The sequence below is a fragment of the Hypomesus transpacificus genome, chromosome 15 (genome assembly GCF_021917145.1).
Source record: "Hypomesus transpacificus isolate Combined female chromosome 15, fHypTra1, whole genome shotgun sequence".
NCBI classification, from domain to species: Eukaryota; Metazoa; Chordata; class Actinopteri; order Osmeriformes; family Osmeridae; genus Hypomesus; species Hypomesus transpacificus.
Window position 1 is genome coordinate 13986765 of NC_061074.1, and position 18873 is coordinate 14005637.

At 40.7% G+C, this 18873-nt stretch overlaps 2 protein-coding genes across 2 annotated transcripts in view; one reads left to right on the forward strand and one right to left on the reverse strand.

Annotated features, from left to right (window-relative positions):
• Positions 1-18873, forward strand: part of nbeab (neurobeachin b) — a 139253-nt gene that overhangs the window by 76242 nt on the left and 44138 nt on the right. The window contains exons 38-40 of the mRNA XM_047035687.1: positions 5248-5372; positions 9859-10005; positions 14506-14642. Coding sequence (XP_046891643.1) covers positions 5248-5372; positions 9859-10005; positions 14506-14642 — 409 coding nt within the window. The remainder of the gene's footprint in view (positions 1-5247; positions 5373-9858; positions 10006-14505; positions 14643-18873) is intronic.
• mab21l1 (mab-21-like 1) lies at positions 15228-17531 on the reverse strand. Its single transcript, XM_047035689.1, has one exon. The coding sequence runs from the start codon at positions 17151-17153 to the stop codon at positions 16074-16076; it is 1080 nt and encodes a 359-aa protein (XP_046891645.1). The 5' UTR covers positions 17154-17531; the 3' UTR covers positions 15228-16073.

Here is an 18873-nt window from a genome sequence, read left to right on the forward strand (position 1 = left end):
CTTCCTGGGGGGGGACTCCTGGTCTTGAATCCCAGACTCATTATTTCTGGAAAGACATACACATTCACGTACAGTCCTCAGTTTTAGGGAAAGGAGGTATCTCTAGACTGTGTCCCAATTCTGATGAAAGATGGGAGGGCTGCAGCGCTGGCAAGCAAGGAAGAGTTCACCCGAACATCTCAACAATCTATCCCTCGTCAGAGCCCATTTTTGGTTATCACCCCAAACAACCTGCAGAGTAGTTGTAGCCTCTGGTCTTTTCTCATCATCCTCCAGCTATAGTCCTCTTCCTGAGGAGATTTTGTGGTAGAATATTTAAAGACACATCCATTTTTGAACTGACTGTGTGTAACTCATTGTTGGTAAGCTGGAAGCCTTCCCTTATGCGACCATAGCATGTACAGGCGTGATGCCAAATAGGGCTTTCTACCCATGTGGAACAAAATACGATTCTAAGATTAAGTTCACTTCACCCCAACTGACCACCATTATAGGTCTTAAACATGAAGGCACTTAGCATTTTCTTCTGACGGTTTGTGACCTATAAGCATTTCCGTTTACTGTTCTGCAATATGCTATCTATACTCAGAAGGCGGCTGTGAGGATTATCAAGAGGAAGGAAAGAGCAGAGACCATTATATTCCCTTTAAATGCTCCCATTCCAGACAAATGGTGGATAATTATAATGAATGCTGGTAATCAGTGACTAGTCTATTTAAAGGGCCAGGGGCTGGTTTTCATCACTGCCACACACACTGTGATGTAGGGGTGCCCTGCTCGTGGCCCGTCTAACTGTGACAAAGAACACACACCAGACCCCTCAACGGAACTCAATCTGAGAACAAATGACCCTTCTCTGCCCCTCAGGCCCGCAGTGAGTTGTGAGCATCAAGTGGCAACTATTTCATGTTTCCACTCAAAATAGTCTTCATATGCCTGACTCAAGTCGCTGTGCTTAGTTGGACAGTGTTGCAGTTTTCTAAGATTCAAGTGTGCAAGAGCTTGAATGCTTGTCAACTAACACCAACCCTTCTGCTTCCGTCAGTATTACATAGCGCTGGTCGAACTGTCTTCTACATGACCTCACAAAATATGTTTCAGTTTACAATGGTGTTTGAAAAAGCTTGGGAGTACAGAGGGCTCAACTCAGGCCTTTGATGACTTGATCATTGTTAATGGTTTGGTTTGTTTCTTTTGTGTACATGACCTATGAGGGAAATTGCACACAACTGCCTGGTTTCAGATCTCCGGAATACTTGACAATAACCTGACAAGCTGGATAGAGTACCGTTTTTTTCCTCCATCCTTGCAGCTGTCGGGAGTGTTGGCTAGTTATTGTTGCAAGAGGTTTGACAGACAGTTTGGTTCTTAAACAAGCACCTCTGATCCAACGGCAGCAGCAGCGGCAGTACAGGCCGGTCCTGTCATCACCCCAGAGTCATCCCCCCTCACACACAGCCCTCCCTTCCTCTCATATTATATCTCTGAAATTCTGGTGAAATAGAAGTGTCCTTGGTAACCCATGGAAACATGGGCCGTGAGGAAGGCCTAAGGCAATGGGTTAGATCAGGTGTTTTTTCCTTCACCTTGTAACTCTGGTGTGTACCTATTTTCTGCACAAGTCCTGTAGGCTTCACATTCCATGATAGAAACTGTATTTTTGCCATAACATGTATGTCAATCCTTTTATTTTCCCTTTTCACCATTTTATTCAGAATCACCGCTGTCATATTTTTACTACCTTTTACAAACACAGGACATTCCCTGAGGACTGGGGTTGTTAAATCTAACATAGCCACAGCCCCAAGCCATCAAAGGACACACACACTCTAACACAGGAGATATACAATTTAAATACACATTTCTAAAATGGGAAAGTCTACAGTTTTCCTACACATAGCCCGCTGCACTTAAGAAACCTGGAAGTGTCAGTAAATAATGAGGCCATCTTTCCTTTTGGTTATCAGCGCTGGAAAATAAGCTTTTAAAATGCAGTTTGAAATCCATTTGGGTGATTGATGGGTGAGAGGGCTAATATATTTTGCCAGTTTCTAGGAGGCCCTCAGCCATTTTTTATGGTTGTCATGAAGCGACACACAATTGGTGTGGAGAATCCAGCTCTCCTTAAGGAAGGAGAGTGGCGTGATGAAGAGAGTGTCAGGGACTGGCTTTGTGGTGTATGCATTGATGCATTATACATGTTGAAGTGCTGGAGAACTTGAATACAGATTTACTGAATGCTCTACCACGTATATGCATTGCTGTTTTTGGGTTGCCTCTCACGGGCATCTGCTCATGTCTTTGTTTTTGCATAAATGCCCCTTTAAGGTACCATGTTTGCTATACTAATGTGATTTTTTGTGAACAACCTAGCAATTTTACATGTCAATTATGTTTTTCTATCTTTTTTTAGCACTTTCCTATAGTAGGTTATTATGTTTTTTCCTTTAAGCTTTGCTTTGGTTCATTGTCTGAAATTAGGGGTTTATATGCTTCTTACTTGAAGATATACTAGAAGACATTTTGTAACACCTCCTTCTCCCTCACAGTATTCAGCATCTGGCTTTGTTTTCTACACCTCACACTTCCCTGCTCATGAGAGAACACTTTGGTCAGAATGTTGGAGTGTTCTGAGGAGTTCCAGGTGATCACATGGCTGTGGTTTCTCCTGGTCACTCTCTCCTTGACTTCCTTCACAGTAGTGTTACTGTGGGCAGGGTTTGAGTTGGACGTCACTTTCTGGGTGTAGTGAATGAGTGTGAGAAGTCTGTGTTGCCCCCAGCTGTGGAGTGCCTTTGGAAGCCTGGTTCCCCAGAGCCTTCCAGTCCTGGACCACCCTCAGTGAAGAGGTTCCTTCATCACAGTCCTTCTTGGCCCAGTCCAGATCCGGTCTGATGCTGACCACACGGTTTAGAGTATCACAAGTCCTCTCTCCATCCGGAAACCTCAGCACAAAGTGAAAACACATGCAAGGAAGGAAACTGTAGAGGAAGAGAAATGTAAATGTTGACATCTAGGACTGCTTGGTTGCATCCTTGTAATGTTGCTTTGGTTTGTTGAGCATTTGATTCACATTAGTGAAAAATTAAAATATTTTCCCTACTGCTTTTGAGATGGTGTACTCAAGTGATTATGCTTAAACCGAATAAATCGAATGCATCACGTGTATTAAATACCGTTGCGAGTCCATTTTCAAAGAGCTACATTACATTCCTCCCCCACTACTGTCTGCTGTCTATTTGTAGTGAGAATTAGAGGTTATCATCTGTAATGGTAATCTTCCTGTTGCCTACACTAGATTTAAATTTTTTGCACGGTGTAATCTTGCGTTTACAAAATAATTTACTTGGGTTTCTCCTTTCCACCCCTGACTTCTTTCTCTCTCTCAGCTAAGCTATGTGGGAGATTGACAGGGGACAAGCTCAAGGCGTTCTGTGCTGCTTTGCATGCAGTAGCTCATGATACTTTTAGCATACACACACACACACACACACAAGACCTATTCTTGATTGATGCTTAACTGAGACTGAGCTCTCTTGGTGTCAGAGCTCTGCTAAGTCTCTTGAGCCTCCTGATTTCAGAAATGTGTAAATATTCATGTAACACTGAGGCCGTTTTTGTGATGTGATCCCCTTGTAACACTTTAATCTGTTTAGACTGCTTCAGTATTACGGCAGAAAACATGGCTGCCATCCAAGCGCTTATCGCATCCAACAAGGTCTGTTCTGGACGAGGCTGGTTGCAGCTCTGTAGCAGATAATTGTGGAGAGCTGTGGGTGGTTGTTGTTACTGGAGTTGTTCTTAGAGTCAAAATACCTGCATCAGGAGAGGAAACGTGATCATTTGTAATTGCTGTCAATTTATAAAACTTGTAGTTATTGTAAGCATCCCAATTGCATGCAGAATTGTCCCATTCCTTTGTAGTTGTATTTTGTTTGTCAATCCTTATATTTACTACAATAAGACTACATAACAGTTTGTAAATTGCTTGAGGATTATTGTCATACTAACATGTGTTTTACAATGACTAAATGTACAGAACATTTTTGACTAAATTTGGGATTTGCTGTGCAGTTTAGAGTCAAGGAAACAAACTCTTTGAAATCTCTCCAGCACAAAGCACACTTGCAAAGAGCAGCACTTAGTAACCTGATGCTAGACATGCAGTGTAATGGTTTGCATTAGCAGCAAGCAATAAAATTATCCCAGGTCCCCATGAATGTTGGAATAATCATTTACAAAGATGGTTACCACATGCTGGAGCTGTTTTCTTCTTTCTCTACTCTTTTTATGACCCTAATTCACTGTTATTAATAATGAATAAAAATGCAATTTTCTGTTGCCTTGCTCCAGGGCACTGGGAATCATTTCAATGAATATTTCAGCACATTATTTTAATCACGGCTCCACATTTGATGGCAGGGTGGGTTATTTTATAGTCCCAGGCTTTAACTGTCCTAAGACCCTCGATCATTAAACCCCACGCTGTCGGTGTTGAGGGTCTTACCTTTGATTTACAAGACTTGTTAAAAAACATTGTAAAAAGGAGGCAAGCTGTGCCATTTACATTTGTAATTTGATGCGGTATTGGTTAATGGGAGTACCAGTGATTTATGTGTGCAGTGGCTACTTCTTCTCTGTCTGCCTGTGGAAGATGTGATGGGCCTACTGCTAGATACTGGAGCAGCACTGGTCCCACTGCTAGAAAGCATCACTGGTCTCACTGCTAGATACTGGAGCAGCACTGGTCCCACTGCTAGACAGCATCACTGGTCTCACTGCTAGACAGCATCACTGGTCCCACTGCTAGACAGCATCACTGGTCTCACTGCTAGACAGCATCACTGGTCTCACTGCTAGACAGCATCACTGGTCTCACTGCTAGACAGCATCACTGGACTCACTGCTAGACAGCATCACTGGTCTCACTGCTAGACAGCATCACTGGTCTCACTGCTAGACAGCATCACTGGTCTCACTGCTAGACAGCATCACTGGTCTCACTGCTAGACAGCATCACTGGTCTCACTGCTAGACAGCATCACTGGTCTCACTGCTAGACAGCATCACTGGTCTCACTGCTAGACAGCATCACTGGTCTTACTGCTAGATAGCATCGGTAGTCAGGTTAGCCTACTGCTGTCTAACCTAATCTAATCTGTTCTCTCTCTCTCTGTGTCTCCCTCTGTGTGTGTCTTTGTCTCTTTCTCCTTCCCTCTCTTTCTCCCTCCTTCTTTCTCTCCACAGACAGTTGCATGATTTCTGGCGTCTGGACTACTGGGAAGATGACCTGCGCAGGAGGCGGAGATTTGTTAGGAATGCCTTTGGCTCCACCCATTTGGACATCCCATGCAAGTCTGCAGAGGATTACGGTTAGTGTGCCTTTACTACTGGAATTAACATCATATCCCAATATAGTCGCACCTGCCTTACAAAGAACTAGTTGATTAATGTTAAGGTATATTAAGTGTTTCATGTGCTGATCCCGGAGCTTCATAGCAGAGTGTTAGTACGGGGAGTAGAAAGCCTATGCAGGTCCATTCAGACCTTTTGTGGGTACAGAGTGTTGCTAAACTGACAGTTCTTTGTTCGTTGTCATTTTAATAGGTATAATATTTATGGGGCCTGTCAGTTGAACATGACACGTCCGCTTTATGGTACTTATTATTCCCACCACCACACATAGTTGAGAACAAATTGCATCACTCAATTGACTTTTTGACTGTGGAACTTTTTCTCATTGACCCAGTGGATGATGTAATGTTTCCTACCACCCTGTGTCACGCAATGCTGCCTTTTAAAGGGAAGCAGGTCAATACTTTTAAACACTCTGAGCCCCTTGCTTCTGCCTGTAATTGAATAGCACAGCCAATTTATTAAAGGAAGAAAGATATTGATTTTGAAACTCTGTAAAGCCAAAAACAATCCTTCTCATTTCACCTCATATTCTGTTAACAAATGATTTATTCATCCTATCCTTAATGTACTAGCATACATTCTAAATCTACTCAACATGTTGTGTTGTAAACAGTGATTTTAGGCCTCCATTCTGGGCTGTGGCCTTCTGGCCCAGGGTTAGGGTTAGTATGTTATCGTGTCAGAGGGTCTGGGGATGTGCAGCTCATCGTTGGTCGGGTTCAGAGTGTCATCTGCCTGATGGCCTGAAGCCAAGTCTTAGCCAGGGAATGGTCACCCAGCCCTGGAGATAACACACACAGGCCAGCTGCTCTGTCAGCTGCAGGTGGCCCATGTACATGGCACACACAAAATAATAACACCATCTGCTTTATGTTCTCGTCTGCTTTTTTTGTTTTTTTACACACAAGCTTTCTTTCACTCGTACGGTAACTTCTAGATCATTTATTTGGCTGCTGCAGACCAAAAAAAATTGTAAGAATAATTGTATTATTTTCTGTCTAGTTGATGGCTATTTTGTTTTCGTCTGTGTCCCTGGACTGTCATTGTCCCCAAGCTGTTGAGTGAGGACTTGTTGAAGTGCCTGTGCCACTTGGTGGTTCTAATAATTGGAATAATGTATCAGCTTGTCATGTGAAAGGGATTGTGGTCATATGCTGTTCTACAGCTCTCACAGAGGTGGTGGGCACCTCCAGGCTCCTTCTGCTCTCATGTGGGAGGAGATTATTGTTTGAGGCACTGTTAGGAAAGTGTTTCTTGTGAAACCTTCTAGCGCTTCACTTGCTTTCAGTGGCTGTGACAGTTTGTGGTGGTCTTAAATATACCTTGACAGATAATGTTCTTACATCTGTTCACTTCTTATTTTGTTGAGTTCTGGTATTAAAGATAAAACCTGTCACTTGCAGGTAACCTGAATGTTGGAGGTCAAAGCAGCATATTTATTACTCTCCCTTTCCAAACTTTGTTTCCTTAGATTTGACAGGGACCAGTAAAACTTATTATACTAAATGGGCTGTCAGCGGTGTAGTGATTTGAGTAGAATAACAAGAAGGACTGTAGATTTGGCTCCCGGGAGTCCTTAGTCAGTCTTAAAGATGGGATGTACCTATAAGGAGGAGCAGAGGGTCGTCCACAGTTCCTTCTGGATCATTAAAGCAGGAAACAACAATGTAGATTGAAGCACCCGGTATAGTAATCAGAGCAGACTTCCGGAAGATTTAGAGACACAGATTATACTTTCTGTGTGCTGTATATTCCAGTTGCTAGAGAAAAATGTTGTGTGTTTCCCATCTTAATTTGCCAACTTGCCTTGCCAGTGAAGATGACTATGCTATGTAAAGACTGCTTTGTGGGAAAACTCTTCTTATAAGTAGGCTCATTACAACCTTCTATTAAAATGATTGTTTGATTGAGAGATGTCTTCTTCTTTTTGTTTTACTACATGTTTGTGTGAGAGTGTGCATGTGTGTGTACTAGAATGTGTGTGTTTCGGTGTGAAGGAAGATTACATTCTTCTTCTCTGTCTATTAGCAGCATTGACAGCGAAGCAAGCACCTTTTCTTTCTGCCCTCCATAATAACCTATCCTGTTACAAGAAGGCAAGACCCACTACCAGAGTATATTGTTAGCTGATTGGAATTGGGCAAGCATGAAATGGAAGTCAGGTTAATATTGATCCAAGTGTTTAACAGGGTGTTTTACCTCCAGATGTCCTTGCTATCTCATCGCAGGTGAGCAGCCCCTCTCTGACCTGCTGCATTATGGGATTTCTTGGACAGATATCTTCATAACTCACAACAGTCGAACCTTGCCCCTACCTAATGTGGCTCCTTCTCTGTACCTTATACTGCCCCAGGCTTTTATCAGAACCTACCTCTGCCCAATATCAGACTCGGCCACAGCTTAGTGTCAGATCATATACCCATTACCATCTGTGGTATCTGTTATTAGGCAGTGGAAATTATTTCATAACAATTACCCAGGGTTGCCTAAAATCATTTAGAAGCCTAACTAGACTGGAGAGGGTCTCATCTTAAAATCTAAGATTGTTATTATCGTACGTGCTTCAGATGTCATATTCATAGCAAGCAAATACAAAATTGTTCTGAACAATACATATCAAACCTGCACCACTATAGGGAAATGCTCTAAAAATAGTCTGTATTTAAGTGAAACGTCATGTCATACAATGTCTTGTGGAGTGGAGGTGGAGTCTTAAAAAGCACATGCTCTTTGACTCAACAGAGGCTATAAAAATGAAAGCCCCAGGCTACAAAATAGTTCTTGCAATATATAAAACATGAACCCTTGGCAAACACTGTAGTAGTTTAAGCCTTTAATTCCTTTTCAGCATTTCTTATCAATTCCATGTTGAACAATAAAACTACTGAAAACTGAAATATTTCCAGTTTAGGGGCTCTTGAATGGGACTGTTAGCTTTATTTGGGCAATACTGGGCTTGGGGGTGGACTTAATGTCGACAAACTGCTTTCAATTCCAATGCTGATTCAGAGCATCTCTGGGTTTAGTAGATGGCTGTTCAAGTCAGCATGCTTTCTCCTCGAATGCCGCCTTCAGTTTTTCTGTTCATCCATGGTTGGGTGGAACTAGTTCATGCAGGAGACTCTGAGACCTATGCTTTGTTAGTCAGCTCCACCATCATATCACAGTCAGACGCGCCCATGCCAAGGCGAATGTGTTTGTATTATCAATAAAGTGTTTATTACATATTGCTGAGTCTCCTGCCCGAACCATTTCTATGGCACAGTGATCATTCAAGTAGGTTGCCAACAAAGTGGAGGTGAACCACCCCACCCCGTTCCCTCTCTTCTATTGATGTTGGTCATTTGCCTGCAGAAATCAGCACGGTTTATTTGGTCTGGTTTTCACTGTGGTCCTCTGCTCCATCTGGCCAGTGACAACGTGAGCTCCTGCTCAACTTTTCCTCATTTACCGAGAGCATAATGATGCTGCACAGAATTACCGTTTTCAGTTTCACTTATTTGACTTTGATCTGTGACCTCTGAATGGCTTGTTCCCTACCCAGAATGAATTTACGTAACAGTCTTGACTTCTTCCCTTTCATCTGATGAAAGCACTTCACATACAGCATGGGACAGAGCAGGAAGCAGAGTTTTTCACTGTGGCAGCGTTGACAACAGTCAAAAGTAACCTCTTCAAGAGTAGGTACACGCTCCTCAGGGGAGGCAGAGGCGTATTAAGAGCTGCACTGAAAGGAAATCTGTCAGTTGAGTGTCAGCCACTTCCCATTCCTTGATATGTGTTCTGCTTTTCTGAAACACAGACTTTCTGTTCCTGCCTCTCACAGATATGGCCTTAAAGAAGGCACATGTACACAAATGACTGAGTAGGGCTAATCTCACTGCATGCATGACGGAAGGATGTGTGGGCCAGACTGTTAAGAGATTGTGCTGATCTTCTATTGCCATAGAATAAGCTTTGATGGTGGATGCAGCCTATGGATGATGCTGTCTGGCCAAGGCTCTGAGAGCCACACAACCTATACTGTATCCCTGAACAAATATGAATTGTAGAAATGCCATTGCAGTTTTGGTAACCAGTTGTATTTTTGTGTCAATCTTGTCTGATCCCAAAGAGTAAAATGTTTAGATGTCAAAAGGATAAATTGACATATTCTAATGCTCCATACAATATCAATGGAGGTCGCTACTGTACCTCTACAAAGTCAAAGCATTCATCCCTGCATATCTCTTTAGAGGTTATCTGTTTGTGAATTCTACCTCTCATATGTTGCCAGATGCTATGGTACGCATTTTGAGAAACTATCAAAACCAGATTTTCCTTTGTGTGCTTTAGTGTGAGATATGAAAGCATTACTTCTCTTATCTGACACTACTGAAAGGAATTTGCGAGCATGGCATTAAGAGGCCTGACTCTTCCCCTCTCCACATACCTTGGCAGGCACGGAGGACGACGATGGGATCCAATCAAAGAAGGTTTTCCGAACTCAGGCGGTAGCCAACCAGAACCCGGAAACAGACCTGATGCTTGAAGGAGACGAGGACACTGTCAGTCTGCTACAGGAGAAGGAAATGGACAGCCTGGCTGGTGAGTTCAACGCACCGACGCCTCCACCCACCTCTTCTTCTAGACAGTGAGTCTCATGCTTCCAGCACACTGGTCTGACTTCTGAACCCAGGTCTGCTGCCCGCCATATATTTTTCTAAGCCCTCAGGACTGTTTCAAAGGATTAATAATCTACTAGAGATGTCTATATTGGCATGGCTATTTATCCCCAAAAGATCCTTCTTTTGAAGGCAGCCCAGGAAATGTTTAAATGTAATTTTGTTTTCACTGCTACATTTGCCCCTCTTCACTTATGGACACCCAAAATGAAACATGTTCCAGTTATTTTTATATATATCTATATATATATTTTTTACAATTTGTGTGTTTGTGTGTTATTGTCTGTTTTTGTTTTGGATCTCCTCAGCTCCTTTCCTTCCTCGAGTGTTTATGTCCAGAGGCAAGTTTTCTCAGCTCAAATTAAACTAGCTCCAGAAGGTTAATCTCCAAATATCCCAACTCATCTTCAAATGACTTCTGAAATCATTTATTAAACTAACAAAGCCATGTCTCTAATATGGACTGACCTAACTGAGTTTACCTTATTTCAGTGACATTGATCTTACTCAATGAATGACTTTTCTCAATTCACATTGAAAGTTAACAGTATGATTTGTTAACACAATGAACAATAGAACTTAATTCACATCAATAACTTGAATACATACATGTATTAGTAACATTGTCTAGACATTGTTTCAGCTGAACAGTCTCTCTCAGCACTCAAGCTTATTTAATGGCTATTCTATGACTTGATGTCTAGTAGCCAGCGAATGAATCCAATACTGAAATAATTATATGTAAATGTCAGGGGAGTTTAATGGAACTTTGCCTGGCGGGGAATGCATTCATATAGTCAGTGAAGCTACTGTTAATGTCTCTTTTCCATAGTGTTAATGAATTTACATGAAGGTCCTGCAGATATCTGATCACTAGTAACACAGCAATTAAACTTCCTCTCTCAACACCTGGGTTCCATTAGGGATTGATAAAATCCATACTAGCCCCCGCAAGAGCGGTTTCATCTGAAATCTTAGATTTATTGTCATCATTAAGCAGTGTAATGATTTTATGTTTTTGTTTATGTTTTTACAGATATCTCAGGTTCTTTAAAATGCCTCATTGGTTGGACAGAGTCAGAACCCCCTTCTTAAGTTCATGGCATCAGCGCTAGGTTCTGTGTGCCAGATCACATCAGAGTAGCTGTAGATGTAATTACCATGGTGTTTAAGGGCAAGTTAGCTAGAGTTCACCTAGGTTATGAATATAGATGAAGAATTCCTTTCCCATGTTCATAACACTAACGCTCTCATGCAAACAACTGGTGCTTGAAATCATCCTTGAATGGTTTCATGCCTGAGAGATGCAAGTCTTTTTTACAAGAACACAATAGTCAAACCTGGCAGCTATCATAAATTCCCAAAGCGTTTACTGAGCTCTAATCACAAGCGTTATAAGGCAGCAAATGGAGTGGGGTAAGCAGCTCCCCATCTCATGTCATGGAATAAGATGTCCGTTATGTTTGTTTTTTTATTTAAGGGGTTTTTGTAACAGTTTTATACAATGTATTAAATAACAATATAAAGAACTGTGTAGCCCTAGTTAACAAAAGATGACAGTACATTGTTGCTTATCGTAAAAAGTGACCATGATTTCATGGACAGTATAGCATTCTGCTTACATGACTGTGCTGCATGGACCATTAGATGGTTTGAGGAAAGCAGAGAAAAACAGATGAGCAGATGAGGACAGACTCTCTGAGACAGTAGAGTCCCCAGGGAGGGGAGACCCCTGTCCTGTTACCTTGCTGCCAAGGGTTCATGGAGACCTGAGGTCCTGTCCTGGTAACTTGCTACTAAGGATCCAGTGACATCTTCCTGTCTCTGTAGGATCACAGCAGAAATGTCCAGCCTGAATAGCCAAAGGTCAGAGCTACAGCTAAAAATGTACGGTTGCTTCAGACATAGACTATTTTGTCCAACATGCTCTAATTAGATTAAATCCAATTTTGTGCTGTCTACAAACACTATCTGTGGACACCCTGGAACATCTCCACTAAAGTATACATTACACTTCATTATCTGCATACTAACATTTCAATTGTGTATATTGTTATTAATTTATTGTTTTGATTCAATTCTAATAATTAAGAAAACCTTTATCAGAGTGTTGCTTTGTGTTTGCTAGGTTCCTATTTTGGCCAATAGGGGTGCTCTATCTCAAAATAGCCATTAGTTGGTGCTTTGGTGACTAGGACAAACCGTCTGCTTTGTACCATAACTGTTCTATGCAGCCCCAATGAGAGCTCTGTGTGCATATTCCTGTCAACAACAGACCGCCTGACCACCGTTTCATCGGGTCAGTTGTTTTTGCCAAAGAGGTGGCACTAGCTACAGGGCCAGGGAGTGGCAGAGACAAAACCCGGAATCCGGTTCACTCACCCACAAACCACAGGGAACGCTGTCTGCACTTTTACAGATTTTCTCCATCCTTTAGTCTACTGAACGGATGAGCAGCAAAACAAGAATGAATGAGAAAGGGTGGAGAAGAGAATATAAAGGGTGGAGGAGAGAATATGGAGGATGGATGACACTTACACAGTGCTGTTTAAGTGTTTAGTATTTTAGATTGTCTCCTTTAATATCTGTTCTGTACTCCTGATCGGCATGGTGAGGTCTGGTTGTTTTATCTTAGTTTATGCTGTATATGCATGTTTATAAAACGTTTACAGTTAGGAATAAAAAATCAAAAGCCTATACATTTACTTTATATGGTTTAAATGTAGTCTAGTGTAAATCAAATTAATTTGTATATTAATTTAACTCTGTCAATAGATACATATAGACAAAGACAACTGCATTTCTCCTAACAACCTACCTAGTCGGGGTAGGAACACATCCTTCGGGTCCAAACTCCTGTGATCTTATAATCGAAAACATCGGATTCTTTGCAAACTCACTGACACCTATATCGGCGAAGCTAAGATTTAGGCTAAAGAAATAAAGTAGCAAATGCTGTGTTTGTTCGATGGAGGCGAGTGTCTTTGTGAGTACAGTAACCTTGAGGTAAATGTAATGCTTAATAAATGTTACAAATCGGTGAAGGTAAAATGGGCGTACATGTTACATACAACAATGCTAACTACCCTATTATTGCAGATTGTAATGAAACAGTAGCCGATATGATATAAAACCCGATTAACGGCCTAATCCTCTCCCTCCTGAACTGCGGATGCAGTGGATTAATGCTGCATTGTCTTTCTCTGTGCGAATGTTCCCAAAGGACCAACAGGCCACGGCGCAATTGATTCTTAACTCCTGACAGAAGATTACACTCACGTTATAGGCCTGTACTGATTTTTCAAAAAGCTTGTCTGTCGAAAAGAGTAGATTACCAAATGATCAAATTCCATTATAACATGAGATTGTAGGATTAGGCTATAGGCTTTTTTTATTTGTTATCATCAACTGCCAAATTATGATAATAATGTATAGTATAGGCCTACATGTGTCGTATGAATTGTATTAAAATGTATAGTGTGCTTATAGGGTCATATAAAATATGGGGTAGCCTTTAAATACACTCCTAATCGCATACTCAAGTACCTAAACGCTTTATAAACGCAATTGTTTATTGCGTTTATAAAGCGTGTAAAACATACTAAACAATGAGACTGTCAGCAGATAAAATCTAATGCAATTCAGCCGTGCAGCGGTGAGAAGAAAATAGCAGGCAAAGCCCACTGGGCTGATGCTGAGAACGGCCTGCAAGCGCAACGGAGGAGCGCTTTGGGAATTGAAACCAAAATCCACTTGTAATCTTGAAACACTATCGAGCATAATTGGCTGAGGAACCTAAATTAAGATTGATGAGACTTTAAAGTGGCTCTTTGGAGTTTAGGGGATCGATAAATATACCAACTTTCATTTGAGCTAGAGACAAATCACTGTAGCCTAACGGTGCGCTACAGCGACGCTGATTCAAATAGAACATGGAGGATGAGGGGAGAAGAGAAGGAGATGTGGAGGGAGTAGGAGGAAACAGAAAAAACGATTGCATGCACGATCAGCTGACCTATAGGGGTCAAAAGGCCATACAAAAAAAGGAACACATTAGTGGTTCCCGCAGTTCAATATTATTTATTATTACTGACAGTAAATTTCCTATTAAATGTTACCATTGTTGGCTTAATGGCAGTAGGAGAATACCAAGTTTACAACTAGGCAAAATCGTTCTTTAGTACACTGATGTTGAGGGGTGTCGTCAAAAACAGTAGGTCTACAAAGGTAAATACATGTGTAATGTATCATGATTTCTAAAGTTCTAACCTGATCAGACATTTGTGTTCCAATCATATCAATGTCTAAAAGTAAAATTGCTCTGCTCATACCTAAAGAAATTCATCCATCGGCGTTGTATTGAGATCTTATCAGAGCTGTCCGGTAACATGTATTGATTTTATTTTATTTGTATGCACTGTAGGCCCTGTAGTTCTGAGCACCCCAGCCCAGCTCGTCGCCCCTGTTGTAGTTGCGAGAGGGACTCTCTCCATCACGACTACCGAAATATATTTTGAGGTTGATGAGGAAGACCCTGCCTTCAAAAGAATTGACCCAAAGGTAAGACAGTGACTGTTGAGATGGTTATTAAGATAGGCCTACCAGTGGTTTCAAGTTCACCGTGTGAACTATGTTGCATGATTACCCCATTAGCCTCTATTCCCAGAAACTAGCCTATTACAAATATTCGAGTGTCCAGTCGGATTAGGCCGCATTCAAGAGAATACCCCTATAGTTTTACGCACATTGACAATAAAACACTTCCGACCCCAAGTCATGTGAATCCTACCGAAAACTATGAGGTAATTTTAGCCAATTAGATAAATAAATGAAGGTTACGACTAGCCCTCTTTACACAAATTGCGAACGAATGTGAATCATATGAAACATTATTCTTACTAATTTGTCGATATATATTATTATTACACTTAGCATTTTTATTATTACTCGAAAAGTTTTTTAAGGTATATTTTTGTGTAGGCTATAATACTCGAGCAATACCCTAGGCTACAACCCCGTGCGTAATTTGATATAGGCCTTGCCTCATTCAAATCTTCATTGATTGTTAACTCTGAGAAATAAACATGACCTACACATATAAAACCATCAATTCATGAACACTAATGAATCATAATGGGACACAAATGTATCAGCATGTTTTATTAGCTCTTTAAATTAATTCAGAGACATGTATAGAAAATCATTTTACATAGGCTATGTTATAATCCAGTGTATTTCAAGTGCATTTGTTTCAATTAGACTGTATTTATATATAATTTATTTTGTCCGTCTTTTTCATGAAGCCTAGGCAAAATACAAACAAAATGATCGCGTAGACTTTTACTTTAAATAAGAATTCAAGTAAATGTATGGAATGTTTAAAATGTATAACAAATAGTAGGCCTACCATAAAAATGTAAACTTTCAGAAGTAGGAAATTTCCTTTGACAAAGTATGAATCAGGCTATCACTAATGGAAGTATAAATTAAGAACTGATCAAAAGTTCAGGCTTACAGTTTAACAGGTGGAATTGAACTCCTATTTACGTGTCACAGAACAACATTCACAATTTCAGACCACTGTAATCACAATCTATGAATGTATTTACAGTTTAAATGTGGCCTACAGTTATTTTATCAAGGCTTTTCAACGGCTTTATAACCATGTAAAGCAAATAAACGATTTCGATTACTGTGGCGCACCGGGTAAAAAGAAATAAAACACTGTCCACATTTAACCTTGATATTTGATTAATGGTAGGCTACACTTTGCTTCTAAATAATCGTCACATAATAATAGAGAATAATGTCAATAAAGGCAAAAATGTGCCTATTAGCGTCTTCATCAACGGAGGATAGTCACATTTACAAGATCATGGACCAATATTTAACCTCAGTGATCATATATGTCCATGTAGCTCCTGATTAGCATAATAGGCCTCAGTCTGTAGCCTATTACGGTTGAAAAGGTGCAGTAGCATACATTTTACCTCAGAGTTTCTCCAAGCTTTTGGGGTTGGTAAGAATTTCTCTTGCCAAACGCCAAGTCTGTTTCGCTGCGTTCTCAAGGGCCGAATGTGGCTTCCCTTGAAACAGGTCTAAATTTGGCAGAAAATAATGAGGACATCTCCTGCACTGCAAACACGAAATAAGCTGCAATAGAATTCCATTCAAACGATCTCCAAGGTTGTTTTCATCCCAGTCAGATTCTCTAGGATGTTTCTCACACTCATATGAAATCAAAGTTTTCATGTGGTAGTTGTTCAAGGGTTGCCCTGGTAGTTCAAGGTGACGGTCCCGCAATGTTTTGAGGACCGACAGACATTTCTTCCTGCATCCTCCCAGAAGCAGTCGGTTTTCGGCTTCGGCGAATTGCAGGACCCAGGCGTCGCTCTCTGCGGAGCTCTGTTTTCCATTTAACGAGTAACACTCTTTGGATAAAAGGTTGAAACCCTCGGCTTTAACTTCAGCCACGCGGTTAGGTCCTGGCCAGGGGATGTGAGGGAGAGGCCAATGTGCCGCGCTTCGTGGCCATATACCAGTGCACTTGAACGCAGGGGTGATTTGCACGACGTATCTGTCTCTAATGCGTAACTTAACCTCGCTTGTGTCAGCGACCATTTTGACAACATCTCTATAGCTGCACTTATCCACTGCCTGTGCCACCAGTGTTTGAAATCTCGACCGGATCTTGCGAGCCGAGAGGTAGCCGGACGCTGTGATAAATTCGACCCATAGTGACATGCTTCTCTTTCGGCCATCGCTGAGCTTGAGCACGGCACAACCTGGGAGAGAACCGTCGTCAACGAAGTTGAAAACACCCATCTGATTCAGATAGAGTACCACTTCAAATTCAGTCGGTGAAATGACCTCAAGTCCCTCAAATCGGTTCTCCATTTCGTTCAGCGAGCTGATGAAACGGGGCTCTTGCACCTCCACTTCCTTGAGGACATCCGATACTACCTTGCACACCTCCCGGATGGTCTTGGAGATTGCCCCTTTTCGAGATTGGCATTTCTCGTTGTAATATTTGTTGAGGTGATACACCAACTTCGCCTGAGCGGCTATCATGTTTGGGCAGAGATCCGGATTGTATACCGGAGTCTCGCAATAAGCCGACGGATCCAACGCGGCTGTTTGTACAGGAGCCAATTTTAGAGAATAAAGTACGCTATTTAAAGAAAAAAGTGTCTGTTCAAAACCAAACAAGCCAATTATTTGTGCTCAGGGCACATGCGTAATAAAGTCACTAGTTCAGACCACAAGCTTTTGCATTGAATTGCGGAAAAAAAGTAAGTCCTTAGATTGCCAAAAAAACATTCAGAACTCCACTTTATCATCACAAGAATCTTAGTCAAATAAATCTAATTGTTTTCTGTAATAACTATTTATAGTCATGAATCCTTGGGACTCGCGGTGCTGTTAGTGCGCTCGTGGAGGCAGCTGCCGGTGTTGCTGTGTTTAAGAGCCCGGACGCACTCCTGTGAAATTATAAAGGAGGGTTAGAAAGGAGGATATCCAATCGCCATCCGATTCGTCACTGCTTCCAGTCTATCAACAACAAAGTAATCCAAGGATTTAATGTGCAAGTAAAACAAAAATTAGCAGTATGCTATATCGATGATCGAAAATGAACCGGAGAAAATATATTTTCTTCCTTTTCGGTTTCTTGTTTTTGCCATTTTAACTGAGTTTTTCTAATGTATTGTACACTGGATTGTGAATTTTAATCAGATAATGGATCGTAAGAGTATCAAACAATATGACGATAGTTTTAAATAAAACACTGTAGCCTATAAATAGTGAGAGTTTGTTAAGGCAACTTGTTTATATTTAGATTTTTCAATTTTTCCAATGTATTTTTCAGTGTCGTTTGCGTATCTCTTTATATCATCTACCTCACATACCCTGGGGATGTAGGCTAGGCTCAGGCTACCTGCTCCAAATTTAGACTACAGAGACCGAAAGAGACAGTATTGAGCAGTTATTTTATGTTTTTCATGTAGCTCATGTCTTTGCGTATGGTTAGGCCTATAGCTGTAATTGGCCTACTCTGTTTATCTGTGCAACTGCATTGGTGAAATATGCCAGTGTAATAACATAATTTATGGATCTAAAGAAATTCTTCGTCTCGTCAAAATAGGCTTAATCAGGCCTACAGTAGCCTAGGCCTTACACCGTGGTATGCATACCTTTTACATGTCAGGCATATTTTGCAAAATTACCACATGTGTTTGGTAACAAAAACACAGACAGTATTGTCTTAATATTTCAGATTTTAACGTGTATAGTACTATTTTCGGGAATTTAAAATATCCAGGAAAATTGTTGGCTATATAAAAACGTTATTTTCTGTTTAAATAGAGGACAATCGTATTTGGTCCATAGGCCTAGGTGAACGGTAAAGTCTATAACACAACTATTACATTTGGAATAATCTAAAGCCATATGGTTAATTGTTATTCCGGAGTAATGCTATAACGATTATTTAATTGCTGTAATAATATACGATCCACAATCACCTAAACGATTTTCTTAAAATGAAAAACACTCTTGAACAATGAGTTTATTTTCGCTCTGGTTATATGTAGTATTGTCTATTTTCACCAAACTCATGCATTTGTAGTTAAGTTAGAGTAATACATTAAATTCCCTTTGTTGTGTTTCTTCCTTTAATAATTCGAAATTGATTGCATATATGTTGTAATTAATTGTGTGTTTTAACCTACACTAAATATATGATTATGGAATTAATAATGTATGTTTTATTTATTTATTTATTTAATTGTAG